This window comes from Fusarium odoratissimum (genome assembly GCF_000260195.1).
Source record: "Fusarium odoratissimum NRRL 54006 unplaced genomic scaffold supercont1.2, whole genome shotgun sequence".
Lineage (NCBI taxonomy): Eukaryota > Fungi > Ascomycota > Sordariomycetes > Hypocreales > Nectriaceae > Fusarium > Fusarium odoratissimum.
The window spans coordinates 2,065,774-2,085,017 of record NW_022158688.1 but is presented as its reverse complement, the minus strand read 5'-3'; the positions used below and the strand labels follow the sequence as shown (position 1 = coordinate 2,085,017).

The 19,244-nt window shown below is 49.6% G+C and overlaps 7 protein-coding genes across 16 annotated transcripts; 3 read left to right on the top strand and 4 right to left on the bottom strand.

Annotated features, from left to right (window-relative positions):
• Positions 1–113: 113 nt before the first annotated feature.
• FOIG_02334 (uncharacterized protein) lies at positions 114–2,902 on the top strand. 6 transcript variants are annotated; one of them, XM_031199615.1, is made up of 4 exons: positions 202–309; positions 631–2,093; positions 2,147–2,810; positions 2,881–2,902. In XM_031199615.1, the coding sequence occupies exons 1-2, from the start codon at positions 239–241 to the stop codon at positions 1,256–1,258; spliced, it is 699 nt and encodes a 232-aa protein (XP_031071652.1). In that variant the 5' UTR covers positions 202–238; the 3' UTR covers positions 1,259–2,093; positions 2,147–2,810; positions 2,881–2,902. The 6 variants fall into 6 exon arrangements, with proteins under 6 accessions (XP_031071654.1, XP_031071652.1, XP_031071650.1 ...); XM_031199613.1 differs by having other exon boundaries at positions 631–2,810; XM_031199614.1 differs by lacking the exon at positions 2,881–2,902 and having other exon boundaries at positions 2,147–2,845.
• FOIG_02333 (gluconate 5-dehydrogenase) lies at positions 1,911–4,429 on the bottom strand. Of its 4 annotated transcripts, XM_031199608.1 has the most exons (5): positions 3,189–4,429; positions 3,064–3,133; positions 2,584–3,009; positions 2,408–2,528; positions 1,911–2,352 (listed from the first exon to the last, which is right to left on the bottom strand). In XM_031199608.1, exons 1-5 carry the CDS (start codon positions 3,547–3,549, stop codon positions 2,293–2,295), a joined length of 1,038 nt encoding a protein of 345 aa, XP_031071645.1. In that variant the 5' UTR covers positions 3,550–4,429; the 3' UTR covers positions 1,911–2,292. The 4 variants fall into 4 exon arrangements, with proteins under 4 accessions (XP_031071645.1, XP_031071648.1, XP_031071646.1 ...); XM_031199611.1 differs by having other exon boundaries at positions 2,408–3,009; XM_031199609.1 differs by having other exon boundaries at positions 1,911–2,528.
• Positions 4,430–5,580: 1,151 nt separating this feature from the next.
• On the bottom strand, positions 5,581–7,555 carry FOIG_02332 (isovaleryl-CoA dehydrogenase). The gene is made up of 2 exons (XM_031199607.1): positions 6,230–7,555; positions 5,581–6,125 (listed from the first exon to the last, which is right to left on the bottom strand). Exons 1-2 carry the CDS (start codon positions 7,420–7,422, stop codon positions 6,035–6,037), a joined length of 1,284 nt encoding a protein of 427 aa, XP_031071644.1. The 5' UTR covers positions 7,423–7,555; the 3' UTR covers positions 5,581–6,034.
• A 108-nt stretch (positions 7,556–7,663) lies between these two features.
• FOIG_02331 (propionyl-CoA carboxylase beta chain) lies at positions 7,664–9,856 on the top strand. Its single transcript, XM_031199606.1, has 3 exons — positions 7,664–8,388; positions 8,441–9,485; positions 9,541–9,856. The coding sequence occupies exons 1-3, from the start codon at positions 7,850–7,852 to the stop codon at positions 9,661–9,663; spliced, it is 1,707 nt and encodes a 568-aa protein (XP_031071643.1). The 5' UTR covers positions 7,664–7,849; the 3' UTR covers positions 9,664–9,856.
• A 2,229-nt stretch (positions 9,857–12,085) lies between these two features.
• Positions 12,086–16,755, top strand: FOIG_02330 (uncharacterized protein). 2 transcript variants are annotated; one of them, XM_031199604.1, is made up of 3 exons: positions 12,086–12,885; positions 13,011–14,864; positions 14,917–16,755. In XM_031199604.1, exons 2-3 carry the CDS (start codon positions 13,478–13,480, stop codon positions 16,125–16,127), a joined length of 2,598 nt encoding a protein of 865 aa, XP_031071641.1. In that variant the 5' UTR covers positions 12,086–12,885; positions 13,011–13,477; the 3' UTR covers positions 16,128–16,755. The 2 variants fall into 2 exon arrangements, with proteins under 2 accessions (XP_031071641.1, XP_031071642.1); XM_031199605.1 differs by lacking the exon at positions 12,086–12,885 and having other exon boundaries at positions 12,920–14,864.
• FOIG_02329 (uncharacterized protein) lies at positions 14,878–17,215 on the bottom strand. Its single transcript, XM_031199603.1, has 2 exons — positions 16,895–17,215; positions 14,878–16,832 (listed from the first exon to the last, which is right to left on the bottom strand). The coding sequence occupies exons 1-2, from the start codon at positions 17,025–17,027 to the stop codon at positions 16,606–16,608; spliced, it is 360 nt and encodes a 119-aa protein (XP_031071640.1). The 5' UTR covers positions 17,028–17,215; the 3' UTR covers positions 14,878–16,605.
• A 209-nt stretch (positions 17,216–17,424) lies between these two features.
• On the bottom strand, positions 17,425–19,035 carry FOIG_02328 (uncharacterized protein). Its single transcript, XM_031199602.1, has 2 exons — positions 18,022–19,035; positions 17,425–17,973 (listed from the first exon to the last, which is right to left on the bottom strand). The coding sequence occupies exons 1-2, from the start codon at positions 18,849–18,851 to the stop codon at positions 17,781–17,783; spliced, it is 1,023 nt and encodes a 340-aa protein (XP_031071639.1). The 5' UTR covers positions 18,852–19,035; the 3' UTR covers positions 17,425–17,780.
• Between the last annotated feature and the right edge of the window lie 209 nt (positions 19,036–19,244).

The following is a 19,244-nucleotide window of genomic DNA, read 5'->3' as shown; positions in this document are numbered from 1 at the left end:
CGGGCGAGATGATCAACCTGGTTGGCTGAGTGGATTGGCTGTAGGAGATTCTACCGGGATTCCCCTCCACTACGGCTCAATCCTTTCATTGCGATTTTCTTTTCTTTTTATCTCCCTTTTGTCTTTTCCTCTTGCAGGAGGCGCAATTTTCTTAGAGTCTTCTGATCTGTTTCTCGGCGGGGTCGATCAATAAGGTACCCAGCATCGTCATGGTCGTGTGACTGACCACATCAGCCACATGGGGCAGCACAGACTCGATGCGTTCGTTTATCAGACTTTCGCTTCTCTGAGGCTCTTCCCCGCTTCCAAGTAAGTTCCAAGCTGTGCTGTAATGTTTCACGAGACCAATTCAAAACTCTTTGGGCGGAGGTCGCCTTGTTCCTGGAGGCACCTGACGCTGAGATGATGAAAGGAGGGGTTCACAGCCAGCCATCCCGTCTCTAGGCTTGGACTAAAGGTAAACTTTCTCGAGAGTTCAAGCATTTGTCGGCCGAGAGGAATTGCGGGATTCGTCACGCGTACCGGTATGGAGAGTTGTGCCTTGGTCGAAACCGGCAATGATGAGAGGTGCTCAACGTCGGCTTTAGAGTTGGAGACTTTGGAGACTCGGCTAACTGTGGAGAGCTTAAGCTTGAAAGAGCTCTTGTATGCCATGGACATGACCATGACCACGTCGCGTTTGGGCCTTTGTCCGGGGAAACAAACATGCATACCCTGTATGAGTGCGTGGTTGACCTGCTATCGACATACCATCGAGTTTGCTTGTGGCGAGATCTTCATTCATCGTCTATCTCACCCAGGTCACGCACCCACGTGGTCAAGAGTCCAGTGCAAGGTACCTTCGGGTGCTTCGAGTCGACAGGCCTCCCCACGCTGTGAGCCACACCCAAGCTTCATGGTTGTGGGGATCCTTGTTAGAGATCCTGGACTGGAGCTTCTGTCAGAGATGGAGGGGTTGCAGATGATCAAAAAATGCAATACAAAGCTTCCTATTTGGTCACCGCGGGCCGACACTGATTTTCGGGGTGATTGCGCCATCTGTACCATTCGGAGGGTCATCGCTCGACTATCGGATGTCGGAGGTCAGGTATGGAGTGATAATGAAGTTGATGTTGAATATTCACATTCAAGACAGCGTAGGTACATACCTTGGACCAACGACGACAACGGAATGCTTATAGTGGCATTTATGAGCATTGATTCAAATACTGTTCTTGTATCAACTTATTCATCATCTGTCATAATGGGCCGTGGATAAGACTTGATCCAGATTCATGGTTAAAGCTTACCATACCCTACCACAACATCTCCATCCTGCAACCACCATCTTGTGCCAGATTTTAGGCCACGGCCACGTACAATCACACAATCTCAGAGTTTTCACCCTCACATCTGACTGATACCCGACAATCGTGGTGGCTGCATCTATAGTTGCATCCAAACGTGATTGTGTGCTGTAGCTGATCTAACCTACAACGGCAGCTGTTCGGCTGTACCATGGCATCGGTGTCAACGAACGTGTTGGGGTTTCTCTGCAGCCTGATCCTGTTTCGGTCGGCAGTACCGTCAGGCATTTGCTGGGTGTGGCGGGTTGCACTCGGGAATGTCATGGGTTTTAATCTGCAGCTATCCGATCTCGGGAAGTGTCACATACCCGCATCTCTTTGACGGTATGGTGCGGCACGGTACCTTATCTAAGGATATCATGAACTGCGATAGGGGCTGAGCTACGATGAATGAAAATTTTCAACTGGCCTTTTAGTGCTGCCGAGAAATGCATGTTCAAAGTAAGAATGAGTTGATAAGCAAAAGAAGAATTACGGAGTACGCGAATGTTCACAACCATGCCCAATCGTTTTTCACTATCAAATGTACACTCCGGACAAGGAAACACGAAAGAATTGCCGGAACACAACATTTCAAAGAACCCAAAAAACCCCTTGAACCATTCGTTCACATCGGTATAGTGGGATCCTCAAGACATGTGTCCATATACAACACTTCATGTAATAACATTACTATTGATAAGTGTCAACCCATTTCTGACCGCATTAAACATTTATGTTTCAATTTGACAATAAATCAAGTTACAGGTCAATGTCAATGTCAAAAGTTATAGAAATCATAGGTGCTCATTTTCTTCAAGGCATCGATCGATGTGCAAGTTTCCTCGTCTCATTAGATACATTATCGAATTCCAATCGCCATCGGGCACGCCAGCCCAACCGTATGAAAAAACCAATTAGGGTGCAATTTTAGCCAAACTCCTTTTCGCCTTTGTTTCATTGAAACTTAGGTTACGGTGTAACCGCCGTCAACTCGGATATCAGCACCAGTGACATAGGAGGAGGCCTGTCAAGGATCACCGATGAGTTCAGAATTTCGAAATGCCAGGGAGTAAACTTACATCAGACAGCAGAAAAGCAACGGGACCCATGAGATCTTGAGGTTGACCCATCTTACCTTGAGGAATGAGAGAAGTCCACTTCGCTTTCAGATCAGGATTGTCGTCAAGAATCTTCTGGGTGCTGTGGTGACCACGTTAGTTACAGCTTTACTGGAAGCAGCTTTGAGTGCACTCACAGAGCAGTAAGCATGTAGCCAGGAGAGATGCAGTTAACTCGAATGTTGGCATGAGCCCATTCGACGGCGAGAGATGCGGCAAGGTGTCGAACACCAGCCTTGGCAGCGTTGTAAGGAGCCTGGGGCTGAGGGACGTTGACAATGGCACCGGACATGCTACCGATCATGACAATGCTTCCTGGGGCCTTTCGCTCCATCAGGTGGCGGGCAACTGAGGTCGCAAAGAGGTAAGTGCCGTCAACGTTGACAGCCCAAAGCTTGCGGAGACGGTCGATGGGGTAGTTAACGGCTTCGAAGTTCTCAGTGAAGCCAGCTGAAGTGACCAGGTTGTCGATTTTTCCATGCTCCTTGACGACCTCAGCGATACAAGCCTCGACAGACTCAGGGTCAGAAACATCGGCATAGTGGGCTGTGACCTTGGGGGTTCTAGGGAATATGTTTAGTCTTGCACAATTGGAGCTTGTGAAATGATGGACTCACCGTCGAGCTCGAGGGTTCTCCTTCTTGAAAGCTTCAATGAGAAGACTGGTCTGCTTTTCGGCTTCTTCCTCTGCAACATGGTCAGCATGACTTCTTTGTTCGCTGATCATAAGATATGCACTTACTGTTCATGTCAACAAGAGCAAGGTGAGAGCCAGAAAAGACCATTCCCTGGCCCATGACAAGACCCAAACCACGAGCACCGCCAGTGACGATACCGACATGACCATCAAGCGAAAATGTAGGAAGTGTAGGCTTCACGTACTGGCCACCAGTGCCAGCGACAGGCTCACTGCTAGGGAGCTCATGGTCTTCTGGGTACTCGACCTCGATCTGAGGATCAGTCTGGGCGTATTTTCCGGGCTTGTCCTGACGAGGAGGGCCACTGTGAAGCTTTCGTGCACCAGCAAACGTGATAGAAGGGCGGATCAGAGCTGAAGCGACAACGCGGCGCGTACAAAGGCGAAGAGCAGGTGCAAAAGACATAGTCAAAGAGCAACTCAAAGTGCGGGTATCACGAGAAGATGCGTGGAGGAGGGAGAAAAAAAAAGGAAGACTCTCTAAAGAGAGACGATATTGTTTTATAAAGCAAACAGTGGCAGCCCAATACCCAAGACTTATGAGCTCAGGTGGCAAGAGCTTGAAGCTGGAGCTCCCTAAGCTTGACGTCGATGGTGCAGGGATAAGCACTGCTGATTAGCGCCCAGGAACAAAAGCGGGAAAAGATGTGTGCGCCAATGATGCCGCCAAAGTCAACTGTAATCCAAATTGGAGAACAATGGTGACAATTGGATGGATGGATGGATGAGGAGGAGGAGCTGACGTGGATGGAGATAATTGATGATGAAGGAATGGAGGTGGGAAGCAATTGTTTATTTATTTGTTACATTACCTACACCACCAAGAACTCTTAAATGGAACTAGACTACCAGTATTTGCTGATATCGTGCTGAGCCTCACGTTTCCCAAAATTTTGAGATCTCGTGTAGCGCTCGTCGTTCATCCCGCCTGGCCTGGGCCCGAGTAACGGGAGAGCTCCCCACCAAAAAAGCCTCCAAAGTCCACTAAAAACCTGGCCCCCACCCCCGGTTCGGCCGGCTCTCATCTCATCTCAACGACATTTGATGGATAAATCCACAATTCTATCTCGAATCCACGATGCATCAACGGGGATCATGTGCGCGGATCCCTTCCAATTGTTCCAATTTGGCAACGCACATCACGATTGACGGTCTAGAATTCCCATCCATCTCGTCTTCCTCCCCTTTCCCCTCATTTACCCATCATTACCAAGATATTATTACAGTCTAGGTACGCTCAGATATCGCGTGGACTGACTGGATGGGAACCCCGCCCCAGGCATCAATTTAAAGAGAATGACCCAAGAGCCTGGCCTAACTTCATCTCTCCTAAGTAGCCTCTGGACTATACTGAGAAGATACTGGAATCATACCATCAAAGTCTTCCAACATGTTCGATGGCTTAAGCGAGATGGAGACTAACATGAATGGTAGCCCAGAAACTCGCAGGCAGCAGTTATTCAATCTTGAGGACCCAAAATTATAGAAGCCCGATCGCGGTAGTGCACTAACCCCTGACACTTGAACAGTCCCGGGTTTCCATTTTTGGATCCAGAGGTGGAGGTCAGAGACATCCCCACAATGTTAACACTCGCCTAACCAAGGAGCTCTCCAGGTGAGAGCATGGGGTATCGATACCCATGGAAGAACTCCCCAAAGCCAATGTTTCCTCTCTTCCAATTGTCTCTACAATCCCTGCCCGTGGCCGCATAGCTCCGCTCTACGGCATCAAAACCGACCTTCTAAACGTTCTAGACAAGTAAATCATCACTCGTGTCCGACTGGGTGTTTCAGAGCCTCAACATGCAAGCTGCAATAGCCTATGATCCCGGTGGTAGAGTGACTTGAGAAGAAGAAAAGCAAAGAAAGATGCACACGGCATGAAGCCAAGAATGGTCAGGGCCACCACTTCAACATGTCGGTGGCGGGTCTATTAGACTCGGTGTGTGCAGGTGAGGTGTGTTGGCACCGCTTCACTGTTCGGCATGCCAAAGTCAGAAGTACAAACATAATAGACAGTAGTCACAGTTTGATCGATCGGAATGTCTCATGTCTCACTCAGGAGAGAGAAGAGGGAACTAGTAAGAAGAAAACAAGAGAAATTGACCGACCTGTTTGGATCGGATCATCGTGTCACGAGGCCCTCGGCAAATCGACCAGGCCAGGTTATCAAAAGCAAAATCAACCAGGGCTTTTTATTCGAGTTTTGGTTTGAACCCGATTACTTCGCCGAGCGGTATTATTGGAACATTGGAAACAAATGGAAACTTGTCATTGCTGCAAGGTGTGACAAGAGTCTGATAGGAAATGTCATTTTGGTGGGGGTAGCCGGCAACTCAACACCATCAGACAAAATATCACGATCTCTATAATTCAGTGCTCGACCGTTGGATTCCTGATCAATGCTTCCGTAATTTGCTATGAACTCTGTCAGCAAGCGAGAGATTCTGAGTTATCCAATGGCAACGAAGACATGCCTGTTCAAGGTCGGGGATTTAATTGAGCCTCCATTGACTACTCCTACGTTGCGTGGGGGTTGTCGCTTGGTACATCGTGAGATTCACAAACTTTCGTCAGACTTGATAATTCCCTGAATTTTTGAATTTTTTATCTTCTTGTTTCTTAATTCCTTTGTTCTATTGGTTAATCAATCCATTCCGGCCAATCTCATGATGCGCAATTCTTGCATCATAGCATGCTTGATCAAGATCGGATCGCTCTCGTCTAACAACTGGCCCTGCGAGAGTCAACGATAGCTACACCTGTGGAGCTAATCTGCTAGCTCGGGGCCTTTTTTTTAAAAAAAAACTATTCCATGGCTCATGCATTGATCCTGGTGCGTGTTTTCATAGGTGAACCCACGCATAATGTTGTATTGTTGTACTTCCTCTTCAAGCCTGCGCATACTCCTTGTTGAAAGCCCTGCCGATAACCATTCTTCGAATCTCGGAAGTACCGGCTCCAATCTCATATAATTTGGCACTGAACATGTGGTTAGTCAACAGTTCAGAATACAATTATGTGCCCAAGGCTCTCAATCTCTGCAAAATTGATACCGGAGAGACAACAAGGGGTGTTAAACTTACTCTCGAAGCAATCGTGATGCGGGCATTTCCTCAACATAACCCATTCCACCAAGAAGCTGAATACAGTCAAGTGTGCACTCAGTCGCCCGCTCAGCTGCATACAAGATAGCTCCTGCGCAGTCCTGTGTGCGGATCAAACCGTTGTCGTCGACCGCCTTGGCGGTTGTGTAGGTATAGGCACGAGAAGCCTGGAGCTTCGTGTACATATCGGCCAGCTTGCCCTGGAGCAACTGGTTGTGGGCAATAGGCTGACCGAACTGCTTGCGCTGGTGTGTGAAGGGTAGGGCAACATCTAGTGAAGCCTGCATGATGCCCAGAGGTCCAGCGCTCAACACCAAGCGCTCCAGATCGAGACCTTCCATCAGGACTCGCACACCTCCGTTGACCTTGCCAAGGATGTTCTCTGTTGGTACGAAGACACCGTCAAACATGAGTTCGCCGGTGTTGCTGCCGCGCATGCCCATCTTGTCGAGCTTGCGGGCACAGCTGAAGCCCTCACTCTTGGTATCCACGATGAAGGCCGTGATACCCTTAGAGGCCTTCTCGGGCTCTGTCTTGGCGTAAACCACAATAACATCGGCGTCAGGGCCGTTAGTGATCCACATCTTGGATCCGTTCAGCACGTAACCACCGTCAACGGCCTTTGCTGTTGTTCGCATGCTGACGACGTCACTGCCAGCACCAGACTCAGACATGGCCAGCGCGCCAACACTTGTGCCAGCAATGAGGCCAGGTAGGTACTTTTTCTTCTGCTCTGGAGATCCATTGAGTTGCAACTGGTTAACGCAGAGTTGTGAATGTGCTGCGTAGCTGAGACCAATAGAACCAGAGGCTCGCGATAGCTCCTCCATGACAATGATGTGCGCCTGGTAACCCATAGCGAGACCGCCGACGTCCTCGTCAGCTGTGATGCCTAGGAAGCCAGCTTCACCAAGCTTTTGCCACATCTCTGCTGGGAAGGCATTTGTCTTGTCTGTCTTTGCGGCGACCTCCTCTGTGATCTCACGGCGTGTGAATTCCTGCACACGCTCCCTCAACTCCTCGAGCTCCTCATTTGAAGGAGCTTCGAAGCCTTTGGGGTGTTTAGAGGAGTGCAAGCGAGACTGAATGGCGGGTAGAGTGACAGCTGGACGGAACCGACGTGCCACGACAGGTCGTGCCAGAGATCTGAATGTTCGTACGCTTGTTGCCATTGTGAAGGTGTACAAGGCTGAGATGAATGAAGTAAATGATAGAGCAATAAGATCTTGAGAGTATTTCTCTGCTTATCTTGTTTGTTTGTTTTTTCCCTTGTTTTCTTAGATAGATTTGAAAATGACACGACCGAGGGAGTGAAAAGCGGCCGGAAAACACGGGCTTCGATAGCCGTCTTTGATAGACCCGGCTCGTCGCGGCTTCTAGCGGCCGGCCCGCTTACCCCAGGTTTTCGACGTCACAAGCCTCGGCCTTTGGCGTAGCCCGCGCTTCGGCTTTAGCAACTGTTCATTCTTTAGGAGAATTAAGAAGAGCTTCCTTATTTTCCGTCCTTCGTCCTTGAAAGAGCCTCGTACTCTCGTCGCAGACTTCTTCCAGAGCGAATTGAGTATCTCAGAATCACCAAAAAGAGCCTTTAGATCAGATATGACGCTATCACGTTCATCGCGCCAGGCGATACTGCTCGGTCGTCAGTTCAGTCGGCGCACACAGATATCTTCACAGAAACGAGCTGTCGCAAATCTCACTCCTCCACACCAGGCCAATGCCATCTCACGGATTCAGACAAACGTTGATCCGTCGTCAGACGAGTTCAAGGAGAATGAGAAGCAGATGAGCGAGGTCATGAGCCGCATGCAGGAGCTCGCCCGCAAGATTCAGCAGGGAGGACCTGAGAAGGCCAGACAGAAGCACATCGCACGCAAGAAGATGCTCCCCAGAGATCGAGTTACGGCTCTGATTGACCCTGGAACTACATTTATGGAGCTCTCCCCAATGGCTGGTCATGAGCTCTATCCAGAGGCTGAGGTGCCTGCAGGCGGTATCATCACTGGTGTGGGTGTTGTCGAGGGAGTGACATGCGTGATCGTCGCCAATGACAGCACGGTCAAGGGCGGCACATATTATCCCATTACAGTCAAGAAGCACTTGCGAGCGCAAGCTGTCGCAAGAGAAAACAAATTACCGTATGTAACCAAACATCTCACACAGCATGATATGTGAATTGACAGCTGCCAGATGCATCTACCTCGTCGACAGCGGCGGTGCCAACCTCCCCCACCAAGCTGACGTTTTCCCCGATCAGAACCACTTTGGTCGCATCTTCTATAACCAAGCCCGCATGAGCTCGGAGGGTATTCCCCAGATCGCTGTGGTCATGGGCCCTTGCACAGCAGGTGGCGCCTACGTCCCAGCAATGAGTGACGAGAGCATTATCGTCCAAGAGCAGGGTCACATTTTCCTCGCCGGTCCTCCCCTTGTCAAGGCTGCGACAGGAGAGGTTGTCAGCCATGAGGACTTGGGAGGTGGCAAGATGCACTCTTCTGTGTCTGGTGTTACAGATTACCTGGCTGTGGACGACGCACATGCTGTCGTATTGGCTCGTCGCTGCATTAGCAACCTCAACTGGCCCAAGAAGTCACCAGAGACTCAAGGCCCCAAGCCTACCTTCTCAGAACCTCTCCACGATCCCGAGGAGCTTCTTGGCATTGCTACCACCAACCTGCGAAAGCCTCTGCCTATTCGCGAGGTCATTGCTCGTGTTGTGGATGGCTCTGAGTTCTCCGAGTTCAAGCGCGACTTCGGTACTACTCTCGTGACTGGCTTCGCCGAGATCTACGGCCACAAGGTTGGCATTGTAGCCAATGACGGTATTCTCTTTGCCTCGTCCGCTGTCAAGGGCGCTCACTTCATTGAGCTCTGCTCTCAGCGCGGCATCCCATTGGTATTCCTACAGAACATTTCCGGATTCATGGTAGGATCACAGTCTGAGCGTGACGGTATCGCAAAGCACGGTGCCAAGCTAGTCACAGCTGTTGCATGTGCAGATGTACCCAAATTCACCGTCGTCGTTGGTGGCAGCTACGGCGCCGGAAACTACGGAATGTGCGGACGAGCCTACAGCCCACGATTCTTGTGGATGTGGCCCAACGCCAAGGTTGGTGTTATGGGTAGCGAGCAATTGGCTGCTGTGATGGAGACTGTCGGCAAGACTGTCGACGGTGGGCTAAAGGAGCGTATTGAGAAGGAGAGCGATGCCACATTCTCCTCTGCTCGATTATGGGTAAGTCACATCCTCGTGGCTCTTTGTGAAGGAATCGAGGCTAACATTCTTGTAGGACGATGGCATTATCCCTCCTCAACATACAAGACGATACCTGGGTCTGGGTCTGCAGGCTGCTATGGGAGGTAGAAACGAGGTCAAGGCGGGTGATACCAAATTTGGCGTCTTCCGAATGTAATGACTTGTATGCAGTAAAATATGTTAATTTATTAGAGGCAACTATTGAAGTTTATGTAGGCATGTGAGTTGTCAAAGAGTTGGGAAAGGTTGGACATGGTACAGTGCTTTGTGAATAAGTTAATAGCCCAGTATGACTTGTCCGGCGCATCCCTGTTACAGTCCTCAAGGCTTTACTCGTAAGCTTACACGACATACACGTAAGTTATATATAGAGATGTTCCAAGCTCGTATAGTCGAGTGTACGCCCCATCTCTGAATGGAACTGATACCCACTAGCCAACGCATGCACGACTGTTGGACGTTGGAATGCAGATGTTCCCAGTGTCGAAACATTATTCTGTGACACCCGCCCTTTACCTGGCTTTAAGTTATGTGAATCCAATCGCCTTGTTGATTAAATTCACTGATGGGACGTGCCTTGGTTTTAGATTTACAATGAGGTATCCTAATAGTGAATATCACAACTATAGAGAACCGAAGTTGAGTCAAAAGAGGTCTTTAGATATAATATAATAAGAAACTGTATATTCCGTATACTAAATAAGCCATGTTCTCGCTGTTAGATATTGACAAATAGTTTTTGTTTTGTGACGGTTGGATTAGCTTACCCTAGAGATACGTGGAATACGCGGGTTGTCGAAAATCAATGACTGATCGACACTTGACAAAGATCCATCCCACCCTGGCAACTGATGACGTTCAAGGGCCCCTCCACCGATAAACATGAAACACGCCAAGGAAGGACGATGGAACACAACTAAAGTGATAACTTGCAGGTCTGATTGTCTGGACCCGACGCCCGAACATTGATCAATTATGTACTGCCATTCATGGCCGTTTGCTTTTGATCATGTGAAGCTTCGAGTCGAAACAAACAGTAATTACTTATTTTTAATAAATGTCATCTTGTCGACCAAACGAAGCAACTGTCACACAACGGTAAAGGCTTTCCTTTACGCCCGGGCAAGGAATCGATCGAAGCCAGATCTTGAAGGGTGAAACACCACCTCGACTCAAATGTACACGACACAAGTCGACTTCCAGGGCCCCTTGTGAGTTATCGTAAGATGCGGACACGATAAAAGTTGAAGCGTCGCAAATGCTAGTCACTCTGTTAGATGCTCCGACGGTTCCGAGCGAATTCTGTATCAGAGTACAAAAGCGCAGGCTAAACTCGCAAAATGTTAGGTTATTCAGGCTCAAGTTGGCGGACGCGCTGTTGGTGATATGAAGAAATTAAAGGCCATGGACTCAATTGATATGAAATCGCGCATGACCGTGGCTAGTGCACCAAACAGATTGAATCTCATTAAGCATCAAACGACGGACGCTACTTAATGTGATCGTCTAATGTCCGAGGCAGAAGCCTTACCGTGCACTAACGGGGTAGTCCATCTAATCGAGCCCATGCGAGTTAGCTTGATCTGTAGCGTGACTTCGGCTGTTTACTTCGGTTGTGTCAATTGACAGTAATCAAATTATCGTGAACGTTTGTTCAGCTTCTCGGTGCAAGGCTGAGCTCAAAAAGCTTGGCCTGTCAAGGCGGAGGAAACAAATAAGATTACCTCCGAACTGATGGAGTCACATTAAATTGCTCTCAACAGAACAAAAGAATATAAAGACTGATGAAGTATGGAGCACATCCTAAGACATCCGAGAGCCCCAGAAGAGGAGCATGAACCCTGGAAATTATCTGACAAAAGATGGATCTCGTCTTGTGTTGGTCTTGGTGTTGAGAGAAAGACAAAGACACAAACTGACTGTGAGACAGCTCAAAAGTCAAAAACGTGGCTTGCACTCTGTGACTAGGGCCCGAGCTGCAGGAACAGAGCACGCTAGTGTTTCTGCTAAACTTGAAAAGCTGTTGCAAGGGACCCCTCCCTAGGTAGGTAGCCTGGCTGGGCTTGGCTTCGAGGGGTTTTCGACAGACGATGCTCTAGCGTGATTGGTGGGACTCATACTTCAGACGGACGAGCAGCCAGTGGGAGAGCAGTGGCTTGTCTCCCGCGCATTTATGGGGAAAAACGGCCAACGGCCAGATGCGCCCCTTTGAGAGGTCATGACCGCTGCCCCTTCATCTCTGATTCTCTATCGTCTCTGTTCATATTGCGCTCCGTGTGGGTGAATATGATTCTTGAATGGCGTTTGTGAAAGTGAGCAGGGTGGTCCCATGTTGGAATAACGACGATCCTGCAGCAAGATGCTATCGTGATGGGGCTTGCTCACCCGTAATAACTGGATCAGTCGAGTGAGTGAGTGAGTATTCGTTGTCTCTGTGCCTCTCCCGTGCTCCCGTCTAGTCTAGGTATTCCATTGTGGAATAGCCCTGTTTCGCAGGTGAGTGAGGTGCTTGCTGAACTCCATGGGACCCCCGAAAGCCTCACCAATCTACTAATGTGCCTGGGGCTTGGGTCGTACTCCGTCCATCCTTTCAGTTCCATTTCCTCTCCTCTCCCCTCGCTTCGCCTCGCCTTTCTTCCTCCTCTCCAACCTCACCCGCACTCTTTGTGCCTATTGTACTGTACTGGTACCTACAAGCCTGCTTCGACCCAAGCTGCCGTAGTCTGCGCCTCGTTACATTCATTCGTTACTACTTTTGATTCTTCTCCAACTGTGCTTCTATTGTGCACATTTTTTTCAACTCTTCTTTTTTTTTTACTATTGTTTTTTCCGGGTCCGTCTAGAAGATAATCAGACCAATCTTTCTTTTTTATTCTTCTTTTGCTTGATAATTTTGACAGTTCAATAAGGGGCCACAAAAAGATAATCAGGTTCAAGAAAAAGCAAGAAGCAAGAAGCAAGAGCAAGAGCTGGGAAATCAGACGCCTCACCACGCCTTCCTCAACAAACAATTGGTGCCTCATCGATCTGGCCTTAGGTTCTATCCTTCTATAGGGATCTCCTTTCACCACTCACAACCATTATCGTCTCATTACCTGGAGCATCCTCAAACCATCGAGACGCAACTTTGAAACGCGATTCGTCCAGAGCCATCTCCTCGGTGACACGCCGCCTCGTCTCACGACGTCGGCATCGACTTTGGCCTTTGCCCACTGGTTCTCGATTCCGACTCGAATTTCGTCCCCATCTGCTGTGCTGCTCTACCTCGGAACCGATCCCTTCCATCCTTTTAGTCGTTGATTGCGAGCCCCTGTGACGTTGACTTGATTTGTCGCGCCCAAATGATCTCATGAAGTCGTGACCTTCTTTCGCTTCTTCGGTATGTTTTCCCTTTCGTTGTTACCAAATCTTGAGATGGCCTGGATGTCATCTTGGTTGTTTCACTTCAATCTTTCGCATTTTCTTCCATCCATATCCCCTTGTAATACTAACACTTTTCTTCAGACTATTTCTCATTTGCATTGCTTGCAGCGCCTGCGAGGTCTGGATTACCGTGCAACAGTCTCTCATTTTTGGGTCGATCCGTCTTATTTTCTCTCACGTTCTCTTCTATCCAGTTCTCATCTTGCCTATTTTTACTTTGCTTCTCACATTTCTCGTAAACTCGACGTAGCCTGTGGCTGTACGACCCGATCGAGTCCAAGAGAGTTCAACTTTTTGTGTTGCAGCACCCCAAACAACTCGGACACAGACTGCTTTTTCCATATACGAACGCTGTGCCAGTGATTCTCCACAAGGACGATTCAAGCGCTGTAGGTCATCGGATACTCGCATCATTTCATCACTTCGGTTCTTTGCAACTTCGAGGCTTCCTACATACAGTCGAACTGCATATAGGGGCTCGCTACCAGATTCCTAACCGTGTTACGCTGTTGGTTTGGACGACACTCGACTCGGCATAAAGGAACCAAATGAGTCAGATGTATGATGGAAGAGGGATGGACTCAGCACTCGGATCTGGATCTGTAAGGAGAGCACGCGAGATGGCGCAAGGTGGATATCCGCAACAGCAGCCTCTGTACCCAGACAACATGGACGACAGTCCGCCTGGCGAACTAAGGGCTCCTCCTCGTCGACCCTTGGGAGGACACCCCTCCGCGCAATCAAGGCTTCCGAAACCCAAGGCTGCGCCTGCCATGGATTATAGAAGTGGAAATCCTGGTGTTGCCATATCTCGACCACAGCAAGTTCCACAATGGCCTCTACCCGGCCCCCCGATGGCCGCTATGAATTCGCCCGACCCCGAGCCATATCGACCACCACCTGGACGACCAACTCAGGCCCCTCAACGACCACCCCGACCCAGCCAAGTTCCTTCTTTGCTGGATCAGTCTCGACTTCAAGAACCGACCCCAGTGTTCCTCACACCCGAGTCTGATGACTATCACTCTTCCGTTCCGCCTTCTCCATCCTCCCGAATGACAACCTCTAGTCTTGGATCACTCCCTGACTTCCCTGAGCCTAATCAATCGACAACTGCAGATTCTAATAGAAGAAGTGTCAACCTGGGCCCCCCCAGAGCGAGCGCTAATCTAGGACCTCCCCCTTCGTCTCGCCGGGGCGCATCATCCTTCTACTCGCACGCGTCTTTTGTCTCGCCGATTCCCGAAGAGAGTCTCAATTCGAGATCGCACGGCTCTTACGCCTCAAGCGCGGCTATGCCTGAAAGCTGGCCTGCAGGTTCTCGGGCGGCCAGTCCCTCGTATTACGATGAGACGGACAACAAGAGTCAGGATTCCGCCTATGACGAGTTTCATGATGAGAGCAAACTTGTCCGCAGTGCAAGCATCGGCAAGAGAGGAAAGCCTTCAATTGTTACTACCAAATCGTTCATTATGGAGCCCAATCACCGCCCTGCACCATCGCCGGTTCAGCCTTTCGACTCGGGAACCGGCTATATCGATGCTTCAACAAGCTCTTCTAACACCCTTCCTCTGGCGAAGACATCGGCACCTTCGCAAAACCCTCATGACAGCCTTAGCCCCGACGCTATTCTGGGTGCATATGCTGCTGCCAGCGCCACCAACTTGTCAGAAGTACCAGTTCCTGCGCCAACACCTTCCCCTCAGCCTTATAGTCGACTTTCGGCTATTCGACGACCCCCAAAGCTGGACATTGAGGCAGTGAGAAGGGCCGAGGAGAGAGGCAGTATCACCAGCTTGCCTGATTTGATTCGACGTGCAACTCGCCTCGCGACCATGATTGATTCTGGCAAAAGACCAGCAAGCCGATTCGACAACTTGAATGATTTCTTTGACGACAAGGGGCAGACTCGAGGGGGTGACAAAGAAAACTCAGGTAAGAAGATCTGCTTTAGGATGTGATGTTTTGATGAACTTACCTCTCGTAGGACTATCGGATATGCTGGCAGCATTCCCCCCTCCCGCACAACAGCCAGAGCGACAGAACCGTGGATCCTGGTTTCGAACGACATCTTGGCCCCTAGCTCCCACCCGTCAGGGTGATGTTCCTTCACGATCTGGCCTTCGCGAGATGACGCCTTCGGATGAAGGCCAGGGCAAGCGACGTCGGCGCTGCTGCGGTCTGCCTGTGTGGGCGTTTGTCCTCTTACTATTCTTACTTGTTGGCATAATTCTGGCCGCTGTCCTTGTCCCATTGGAATTTTTCGTCTTTAAGAACTTGGGCAATGATGAAAAGCCAAAGTCTGCCCTTGCTCAATGCCAAGAATCATTAAAGTGCCAGAACGGTGGAACAAATATTATGTCGCAGGGTACATGCTCATGTATTTGCACAAATGGCTTTACAGGCTCCGACTGCAGCGCTGGTGGCTCCGATGGTTGCACGACTACAGACTTGGGCAATGATCTGAACAACGTCACGCTTGGCAAAAGTATTCCACGCCTTATCGAGAACAGCCAGAAAAACTTTTCTATCCCTCTATCTGGCACTGCCATCATGGCGAAGGTCAATGCTGCAGAGCTGTCCTGCATTGCCCAGAACTCCCTGGTTACTTTTGATGGCGCTGCTACACGCAAAAGGACTTTGCTCGACAGCCTGGCTCTCCAGTTCAAGCGAGAGGTCGCTGCACCGACTCTCGTTGCCCGTACACCTGAAACTGCCCCTGCTGTCGTCGTATCCTCCGAAACCGCCGCGCCAACTACGCTGGTGGTTGACGAGGGAAGCCCCGAAAACGCGCCAACCTCAACAAGCGACGCTGGCAATGCTGCACAGACCTCAGTGACAGCAGACCCATCGCAGACACAGGACCCGATGACCAAGTTCAAGATCACAAACGAGGTCCTCGACTTTGCGCGTATCGCCGTCCTCTATGTGTTGCAGGAGGAGGACGTGGACAGTGCCGAAGACGCTCAATCTAGCCTTGCACAATTCTTTGCCAAGGCTCGTAAAGAAGCAGGTGTTTTGGCAAAGGAGGCAGCCAATGTCAGCATTGGCGACAAGGAATCGGTTGACTTGTTGAGGTACAAGATCAGTATCGGATCAAAGACAATAGGAGGAAACGTGAAGCGTCATGTGTTATCTCCAATGGCTGCTCCCATCCACCCGTCCCTTGGACGTAGAGCAGTCCATGGTCCAAGGTGAAGCGTAGCAGCGAGCTCCAGATGATCCAGGAGTCAAGAGTAGACACTGTATATAACGCATGAACATAGGTAAATATGCATTTCGCAATGATGGCGTCGGTCTAGTGCATTCGTTTCGTTATTTGCTTCAGTTCAGCTTCGCCAGGGCCGGGCCGTGGATGGTAACGAGTGAGGAATAAGTAACGGGACTGATGAAGAAGACGGAGAAAGAAAAGAAGGAAAAAAGAAAGAATTTTGCATAGGCATTTCGGAGGCGCCCTTTTCATTTTATCCTTCTATTCTACTACTACCCATTCTACAGTATGTAACACTCGCGAGCGAGATTAGCAAGGGCGTTGTGCCAAAAGATAGAGGCCTCAGGACTTGATACTTGATGCCATGAATCGTAAGAGATTTAGATCATAAGCTCTTGGTGAGTCCGGAGTGTTTGTGACTTTTCTTTATACCATTCCTGAATTTTATGTTGCATTCTATTCACCTTAAGGCTGATAAAAGACCTCCTCAACTGGCTTCCACCAAGAAGGCTCGCCGGCCTCAGAGCTCACTGCACCAGGCACAAGACTCTCCTGCCAGGCGTCTGTCATCTTCCACCATTCCCTCACACGGGGGTTCTTTGCCATCTTCTCCATGTCGCCGCTGTAGTCCGAGCCGATGTATTTGAACGAGGCGAAGAGAATGTGGCTCTGATCATCGTAGAAAATGCTGTCTATACAAGCGATCAGTCTCTATTACAGTTGCCTTACAGATACACTTCAGGATAGGCCATACAGTCTCGAATATTGCACTCTTGGATCTGCTTGAGGACGTCGGGCCAGACTCTAGCGTGGACTTCCTTGTACTCAGCAAGGTGTTGAGGCTTCAGTTTGACGATCTGAGCGAATCGGCGAGCTGTTTGTGACATCTTGTGTTTATAAGTGGCGGACCGTACTATGCGTATTGTCGGTGAGAGTGAGAGTAGTAAGACAAAACAGGATCGAAAGTAGTGTAGCAGCTATAGACTTTTAGAACTTACTCCAGATTGGATGGGAACAAGTAGTTAGTTATATAGCTAAACTCGGGGATCGGGCTAGAATATAGCGAGTCGAAACCCCGCATACAACATGACCCTTCTATCCACACTTCGTGACTTCGGATTGCGGATGCTCCCCCAAAGTGGAAGCTAAGTTGGAGTGTGAGCGGATAGTGCCCATTCAGGGTCCACAGTCTGTGGGGGATATAGACTTTGGGTAGCATTGCTATTTTATAATTGGCGATCTTGGTCACATATACCGAATACATCAAATACCTAAATCCGAGACGAGTGTATTAGTGTAAGGTAATTTTTCGTTTTATTTCAAGTTTAGCCAACAGTGCCTAGACCATCCATAACCTAATAGACACCGCTGAATCTTTAAAGAAAGGACAGTAACAATTTCAAATCGTTACCAAAGAAAGCCACGCCAAGTCTGATGCGTAGGTGGCCATCCAGTTCATAAGACATGATCCCATCCACCAAACCCATAACGCCTATCCCGAGTCCGAATCCTTTAAAAACATACAGTCTTTGGTATCAATAACACGCCTGTCGTAGAAGGCTGTGTTGGTAGTGTGCGTTCCCCTTTTCTATCAACCACGGCTAAGATGCGGGCTAGTACAGAGTCTCAGAAATCGACTTCTAGTTGCGTGGCTCGTACTGAGGAAGAGCCTCCTCGTCGACCATAAGACCGGACTTCTCGTCTTCAACAAGCATCTCGGCGATGGCGGCTTTGTGAGCAGCACCGGGGGCAAGCTCTGGCTCGGACTCAGCGGATTCGCCCTTGAACATGCGGATCACGCGGAGAACCATGGCACAGAGGAACATGGTGAAGCTAAATATGTTAGTATACAAATTGAAGAATAGCAGGGAATGAACTTACAATGCAACTCCGACACCAGCAGCAACACCCATAAGGACAGGGATGATAATATATGCGGTAACGTGTGTAAGAACATCGCTCCACGACTGCTCGGGGGCCTTGTTGACGAGAGGACCGTGCTTGAAGTTGTCGGTAGGCTTGTTCTCACCCTTACCATGACCGTGATGGGGCTTGCGACCGTGACCATGGCCTTTACCCTTACCCTTACCCTTCATTTCGTGGCAGCCCTTGAACTTGCCCTTGACACCCTTCCAGGTATCGTGGACCATACCCTTGGCGCGGCACCACATATCACAGTCCTCTGGTGCCTTCTCGCCAGCACCCTTGACCTCGATGCTTCCGATGATGATCTCGCCAACAGGAGCCTTGATGAGCTTTACTGTGACAGGAGGGACACCGTCGACGAAACGGTCGCCGACTTCGATGATCCTGACTTCGACATTGACAACCTCGAGATGTTGATCCTTATCGACTCCTTCAGGTCGAATAGCCAAACCATATCCCAGTCGACGCATATCGCTCTTGCCGTTGGCCTTGATAACAGCAGCCGACAGGTCTCCATTCCAAGGGTCGGCGTGTGGATAGAGTTCGAAACCGTTTAATACCAGGCGACGGTCTTGAATGCCGAAATTGAGTTCGAGTTGGCTATCATGGCCGCGGCACTGGAGGCAAGGGACGTCGACGACTTGACTATAAGCGGTCGCGGGGATCTCGAAAGTGTCGACTTCGATGGGAAGAGCGCGGAAGATGCTGTCGTCCTTGTCAGAAGTCTCTGGGACGATGAGCACAGCAGCGGCGGTCGCTGCAAGGGCGAGCGGCTTGAAAAGCATGGTGTGACGGAGTTTTCAGTGTACGTGATTTGTGTATTGCGATGATTAATTGATTGGTGATGATAACGATGATGGCGATGTTGGTATTGTTTGTGAAGAATAAAGAAAGGATTAAAAGAGGGAAGAATGAAGGATGCAGATGCAGATGCAGCTGATGGTAACGTGCTGTTCTCTTGAGGCGTCGGATGTCTCGGTGGCAAGGGATCCGTTTTGGGTAAAGTCCAAGTGTAAGAGGCACGAAATCTGGGGCCGGAAGGAACGACCCCTCCCGCCGATGACGACGATTTTAACTTCACTTTTCTTTCTTGCGCTAGCGTGATTGGCTCAGCTATTTCATGCACTTTCCTGCCTCTTGCCCACTTACCGTTCACCGTTGGTCAGAAAGAGGCAATC